Source organism: Otolemur garnettii, unplaced genomic scaffold, assembly GCF_000181295.1.
Source record: "Otolemur garnettii isolate 467f Iridium unplaced genomic scaffold, OtoGar3 scaffold00151, whole genome shotgun sequence".
Classification (NCBI taxonomy): Eukaryota; Metazoa; Chordata; class Mammalia; order Primates; family Galagidae; genus Otolemur; species Otolemur garnettii.
Window position 1 is genome coordinate 2,485,659 of NW_003852546.1, and position 6,983 is coordinate 2,492,641.

General features: G+C 41.1%; 2 protein-coding genes across 3 annotated transcripts in view; both read right to left on the minus strand.

Annotated features, from left to right (window-relative positions):
* LOC100966516 (CKLF-like MARVEL transmembrane domain-containing protein 1) overlaps positions 1 to 1,434 on the minus strand; it is a 13,454-nt gene extending 12,020 nt beyond the window's left edge. The window contains exon 1 of the mRNA XM_003799449.1: positions 1,042 to 1,434. Coding sequence (XP_003799497.1) covers positions 1,042 to 1,434 — 393 coding nt within the window. The remainder of the gene's footprint in view (positions 1 to 1,041) is intronic.
* Positions 1,435 to 1,911: 477 nt separating this feature from the next.
* The window catches only part of CKLF (chemokine like factor), a 16,533-nt gene continuing 11,461 nt past the window's right edge, over positions 1,912 to 6,983 (minus strand). Inside the window, exons 3-4 of one of the 2 annotated variants that reach the window (XM_003799450.3) lie at positions 4,874 to 4,969; positions 1,912 to 2,098 (exon numbers count right to left, since the gene is read on the minus strand). In XM_003799450.3, coding sequence (XP_003799498.2) covers positions 1,988 to 2,098; positions 4,874 to 4,969 — 207 coding nt within the window. In that variant the 3' untranslated portion in view covers positions 1,912 to 1,987. The remainder of the gene's footprint in view (positions 2,099 to 4,873; positions 4,970 to 6,983) is intronic. The other variant, XM_023518907.1, reaches the window with a different exon arrangement.

Here is a 6,983-nt window from a genome sequence, read left to right on the forward strand (position 1 = left end):
ATCTCTATTTTGTTTTCTTTTTCTGCATGTGGTCAGGTTTTGATATCAGGGTTATACTGTCTTTGTAAAAATAGTTCCTAAGTGTTTCTTCTTTGTTCTTTGATAAGATTTGAGTAGTGTCAGAACTACATCCAGTAAAGGTTTAAATTGAAGAAGTCTGGTTCTGAAGCAGTTTTCAAAGATACTAATTAGATAAAGTTCTCATTTTCTTCTGTGTTTACATTGGTCTGTTTAGATTTGTCTCAGCGCCTGTGGCTCAAGTGGCTAAGGCGCCAACCACATACACCTAAGGTGGTAGGTTCAAATCCAGCCCGACCGCCAAAACAACAATGACGGCTGCAACCAAAAAACGCCTGGGGTTGTGGCAAGCACCTGTGGTCCCAGCTACTTGGGAGGGTGAGGCAGGAGACTGGCTTGAGCCCAGCAGTTGGAGGTTGCTGTGAGCTGTGATGCCATTGCACTCTACCCAGGGGTATAGCTTGAGGCTCTGTCTCAAAAAAAGATTTTTCTCTATTCTAGGATCAGTTTTAGTAATTTACATTTTCTCAGCAAATCAACCATTTGATCCAATTATTCACAGCTATTTGTTTTGCAAAATGCTCCTGTAGATCCTTTAAGCTTATCAGTGTTTGTGATTATTTTCCTATTCTGGTTTTTAACTTTCATGTCCTCTCTTCCCCATTATTTTCTTGATTATATTGGGGTTTATCAGTTTAATAGGCCTTTCAAATGACTACTATTGTACTGATCACTTTTAGTATTTTTGTTTGCTAATTTACACCTTTCTGCTATTATTTTCATAGTTTCTCTAATTCCCTTTATGAGAGGAAAACCTAAGAAGTACAACAGGTGGGGCGGCGGGCGGCAAATTTAGTAGGTTGAGTGTGTGTGTTGGGAGGCGGGGTGGGGAGGAAAGGTGTCCCCAAAACAAAGGTGAGTGGCAAAGCGAATTAAGGACGTTTCTGGAGACAGTCCCCCCAGGGCATCACTCCCCACTGCCAGCCTACATCTGCCCAGCTAGGTCACCAGCTCTCTGCTCACCATTCTCAGGATCTTCAATATTCCAGTGGGTGAGAAGAAAAAACGTCTGACGCCCTCGCTGAATTTGTCAGGGACTTTGGCCCGGCCCTTAGCACGCTTTACGATCGCCTGCTTTTCCTCAGGAGGCGGCTTGATCTCCTCTTTCTCAGCAGGCTCTTTGATCTCCTCAACAAGCTTTGTGTGTTTAGTAGGCGGTTTGAGTGGCTGCTGCCTAGCAGATATTTTGGTCTTTACGTTTTGGGCCGTTTTCCCTCCAACCGGCTTTAGATTTACGGCTTTGGTAGGTTTTCTTGGCGCCCTCCAGGGCACTTTGGGCTCCGCCTCAGGCTCGGTTTGTTGGAAGTCCTCTGAAGGGTCCTTGAACAACACACCCTGGCGGTGCTGAGGATTCATGGTGGATCCCCAGGGCCTGGCACTGTCAGTCTGGTCCTGTAATTTAGAATCAGGGCAGCCACGGCTGGCTCTCCCCTGGGAACCAGCTTCACGCCCCAACGGCTGCTAGTCACCTACCCCGACTTACCGGTCGCGGGCACCCTCCCCCCTCCTCGTGCGGACAGGCTGAGTCCTCCAGCCGTTCTCATCACTACCCAGGATGCTACTGTTGCCTACCCTGGGAACTCAGTGTGTCTGTACCTCCGTCCCCCCCATTCCCGGGTCCTCAAATCAGCTAGGCAGGAAGGAATTTGAAGACCACTGAAGGGCAGTTCTGGTGCATTCTTCCCTGCTACTCAGGCCTGGGAGCTGGAAAACCTAACCCCAATGCTCCCAATGCTCCCTTGGAAGTTATAGTAATGCTGAAAGCTGGGCGCAGAATTCGGGAATTCCTTCCTCTAGCTTCCTTGTTGAGATTAAAATTAGAACTGCAGAAAATATGTGGCAGAATAAAGAAATATGTTTAATACTTAGTGACAAACTGAAAACAAATATAAAATTACAAAACTTCTTTTTATCCAGGAACAGGCCTTTTCTGATAAGGACCACTTGGATTGAACAGAAGCTTTCGGTAAATAAGGGCCCCATCTGCAAGACAGGACACTGCAGCCAGGAGTCCAAATGCCTGGAAAAAAAGACAGGGTGTTACTGCCCCAGTCACGGTCCCAACTTCAACTAGTTTTAAGTGGTCTGCCCACCAGATTTCTCTCCTGCTAGGGTACTGGGATTGCTTCCTGTGCCTAATACTAACATGGGAAGAGATATTAGAGATCAAACTCTTCTCATGGCTGAGTTTTTCAAATAACCTGCCCATAGAAAGGGAAAGATCATTATTTTTTTTAAGACAGAGTCTCACTACATCGCCCTTGGTAGAGTGCCACAGGTTCACGGCTCACAGCAACCTCAAATTCTTGGGTTTAAGCAATTCTCTTGCCTCAGCCTCCCAAGTAGCTGGGACTATAGGCGCTTGCCACAACACCTGGCTATTTTTGTTGTTGTTGTTGTTGTAGTTGTCATTGTTGTTTGGTGGGCCTGGGCTGGGTTCGAACCCATCAGCCCTGGTGTATGTGGCTGGTACCTGAGCCAGAAAAGATAACTAAAGTGAACAGAAATAATAAAGTGGTGTGCACTCTGAAGTAAAACTTGTCTGTGTTTATCTCTTGCCTTGCTCTTGCATGTGTTCAAGCCTTACTGATGATATTAAGTTATCAATACACATATCTATCCCCAGTGTTCAACTATTTGATATCCCTATTGCCAGATTCTACTAGAAAAAGTGTCAAGATTAAATCATGGGGACCACAGCTATAAAAGTTTCAGAGAACTGGAGTGTAAGGTGATGATCCAAAGTGAATTCTCAAAGGCTGGGACACATGCACTTAAGAAGTGTGATTCTAAACAGGCCTCAGGAAAATGAAATTGAGGTAAAGGCAATAAACTAGACTATGAATGGGCCTTTAGATACTCTGATGGCTATTTGAAAGCTGGTGCCTCAGATGGAGAAGGGGGATGTTACTTCTTGCATGCCATTTAGTTAGCTTCATCCAGTGGCCCAAAAGTCTTGCTTGAGCCTGTAGTCCCAACTACTCAAGAAAGGTGAGGAGGATTGCTAATTGAGTGCTGGAGGGCAAAGGATGTAGGAAAGAAAGATGTGGCAAAACAAAGGTGAGTGACAAAGTGAATTAAGTTAACCCTTTCAAGGGTTTTCTGGCACCCCTTGGGCATCACTCCCGAGGCCATAGCCAGCCTGTATTCACCCAGTTAGGTCACAGCTCTCTGCTCACCATTCCTGGGATCCCAGGCATGGCTTCCACAGCTCCTTCTCCACCTGGAGTCTCAAACCACTGCCTCCTAGGTTCTGACCACACTGAATACCTCCCATCATTCTTTTCATGACTCTGGCATTCTGTGTATTGCTGGTTTCTCCAACTGGAAACTTTCCCCTCTTATCCCCTTGATTCTTGGCAAACCGCAGTTCCACTGCCAGAGAGAGGTAGCTGCTTCCTCTTTTCTGTGACTTTTAGCACTCTTTCAACAGCTTACATACAGCTGTTTGCACTTCTGTCATCTGTGTTAGGCTCTAAGCAACTTGAGGATAGGGATCACACTCTAGTTTAGGGCTATCCGAAAGAAACATAATATGAGTCACCAATGTAAGCCACATAATTAATTTAAGATTTTCTAATATCTACATTAAAAATGTAAAGACGAAAACAAGTGAAATGGATTTTAATAAATTTTATTTAGCACAATATATCCAAAATGTTATCATTTAACACATCATCAATATAATAAAGTTATTAGTTATTCTCCATATTTTTATTTGAGTAATACATCTTTAAAATTTGATGTGTATTTTATACTTACAGATCATCTGGGTTCAGACTAGCCATGTGTCCAGTGCTCGTAGGCACAGGTGCCTAGTGGCTATTGTACTGAAGAGCACTGCTCTATACTTTGTCAGCACCTGCCAAAGTGCACTTAAGGAATGAATAAATGACTGAGCAAATAAGTAAATGAAAGCAAATCCTATTCCTGGTCCCTCGTACTTCGTAATAGAGGGATAAGATTATCTCAAAAAACAACTGGGGGAAATTGCTGATATGGCACTATCTCATTTCTAGAATAATTCTGATTTCCTCATGAAGTTGCATAGGGCCTAAGGGAGATGAAAACCGTGGGCTCTGGCATATATGGCTGTTTGAGAGTGGTTAGTTCTAAGCGGCTCCTATGAAAGAAGAAGGAACTAGGAGGATAATTTAAGAAGAACTTTCTAATTCTCTAGATCAGAACCTAGAAAAGCCCAAAGATTTTGAATATCCTATAAGAAATCTCAGAAGAATAACAGGACTATAACTAAATTACATGACACACATTTTGGCTTGTTTTCTATGATGAAAGTCTGATGGAACCGAATTGCTTCTTTTTAAGCAGTACTCAAAATAATCCTTTAGTTACAAGGTTTCTACCAACATTCCCTTATCCTAAAGACATCTTTTGTTATAGTCTGTCTTTAAGTCCATCTTAAGAAGGATCTGAATAATACTCAAAACAGTCTTTCTCATCTTAACAGGTGTTTTAAAGGAAGAGATGAAACTCATCCACCATGTTTTTCTTTTGTTTGACATCAAATTTCTTAGAGCTCAGTGTTGCAAATGATTCTGATTGCTTTCCTCAGTCTAATTTAGCCTTATATACTTATAGGAAATATGTATAGGAACCTCTTTCTTTGGTTAACTACAGTTTTAGTATAAAATCCTATTCCTTCATATTAATCAAGTTAAGCACTGTAAACTGGCCTAGAACTCCAAGGATGAAGATAGTACAGCTTTCTATTCTTGCATCTGTTTTTCAGAAATTTGCATTATGATCAAACTGTAAGAAAGAAATCTCCACTTACCCCCCCAACAACTGTCATTGATGAGGTTTCTGGAATTAGTGCCAACACAGATACAATGATCATGAATACTGTTGTTACCATCGAGTTGATAATATCCTAAAAACACAGAATTGGAAGGTCAGCTTTACAAGAAGATTATTGAACAATGCTAAAATAAATGTGTCAGCTCCCTAAAGATTTTGCCCCTTTTACTTCATTTAACAATTTTCCAAAAGGAAGCATATTTATTCTGAACTGTTTTGAGAGTTTCATTTTATTAAACAAATTAGTATATAGCTTTCAGGAAACCAAAATGCCACAGTAAAATAACAGGTATATAGTATTTGGTCTATAATGACATCTAATGGGTTCTTTTTTACCTTTTGTACACTAATGATTTACTCAACAAATTTATATTTCTTTTTTACTTAGCATAAATGTAGTTGGAGGAAGAACTGATCTGCTTTGGAAAGTGGATGTATTACGTAGAAGGTTTAAATCAGAACGTGCACTCTGGGAAGTAAAAAGTCTCATTTTCAATAAGAAAATGCAGACTAATCTATACTGTATATCAAACTTCATGTTACTAAAATGCAATTACAAAGACTTAAAATAGGCTCGGTGCCTGTAGCTAAGTGGTTAGGGTGCCAGCCACATGCACTAGGACTGGTGGGTTCAAATCTGGCCTGGGCCTGCTAAACAAACAAAACAAACAAACAGCCAGGTCTTGCAATGGGCACCTGTAGCCCCAGCTACTAGGGAGGCTGAGGCAAGAGAATTGCTTGAGCCCAAGAGTTTGAGGTTGCTGTGAGCTGTGATGAGTGCACGGTATCCACCAAGGGCAACATAGTAAGGCTCTGTATATATATGTAAAAAAGATTTGAAACAGCACACACTTAAAGAGAAAGTGGTAATTTTTAGGAATATTCCTACATACATCTACATGCAATGGCTGGCCAACTATGTTGTTATTTCTGGTGATGTAGTCCATTCATTTAATAATTTTACAAAAGAAAGCATATTTATTCTGAACTGTGGCATTAAAAAGTATAATTTACATTTTTGAATGAATGTGTAGTGTAGGCAAGGTAAATCATCTTTATTCTGGAAATGCTTTTTCTTTGCAGACACCTGTAGGCAGGAAGGAATCTTTACCACAGAAATTCCAAATTCTAAAACCCTGGTAACTCAGTAGTTATTAAAAAGAAAAGTGCAAAAAGGTTCAATGGATCAGGAAAAGATTCGATACATTTAGGAAGGAAAAAGTTCTTATTTGTAGGCGATACTGAGTCTAGCATCCTAGGTTAATACTGATCTGTGCAGGATATTTTGCTCTGCTTCAAGGCAACAGACCACACCTCTACCTCAGCCAGGCAGCTCTGCCTCCCGTGAGCAATTTGTGCAAATATTTATAAATGGCTTTAGATAAAAGTGGTGTTCTAGGAAGCACAAACAACCATAGGGGGAAAATATGAAAGGATGGCATTGCTAGTAAATCATCTAACAGAGAAACATCACTATACACAATGGTGTGCTGGCTCCAGTGTTTGCTTCTTTCTTGACTACCTGGGCAGGGGGTTACTTTGTTTATTTTTAGTGAGCTTGTTTTGCAGAACTGGAAAAATAATGAACAAACAGAAGACGGTATGTAGCCCCTCAGCATCTGCCAGACAATATTCCAGGAAGTCAGATGAGACCAGCCTAACAGAAAACAAGTGTTCTGGAAAACCACCACCTGTTATTATTTCACAATAACAACTTTTCTCTTCTTTAAAAATTTCAATAAAAGCCCAAGCTACTCATTCTCAGGGCCCATAATTTCTTCTCCTTTTCATGCTATGCCCTTTCCTCTCTTAGAAAGTAAAATAAAACTTCTTGCTTCTAAACTTACCTTAATCTTTGAATTGAGAATTCTTTATCAGCCTGTACAAGCTCACACCCTAATATGATATGCCTGTTCTGGAACATCAATGATCCTTAATAGTAATTTAAAACATTGCCATGGAGAAGAATGTAAATTTAATTTAAAAAATGGAGATTTCAGCTTGGCGCCTGTGGCTCAAGTGGCTAAGGCACCAGCCACATACACCTAAGGTGGTGGGTTCGAATCCCCAGCCCGGGCCCGCCAAAA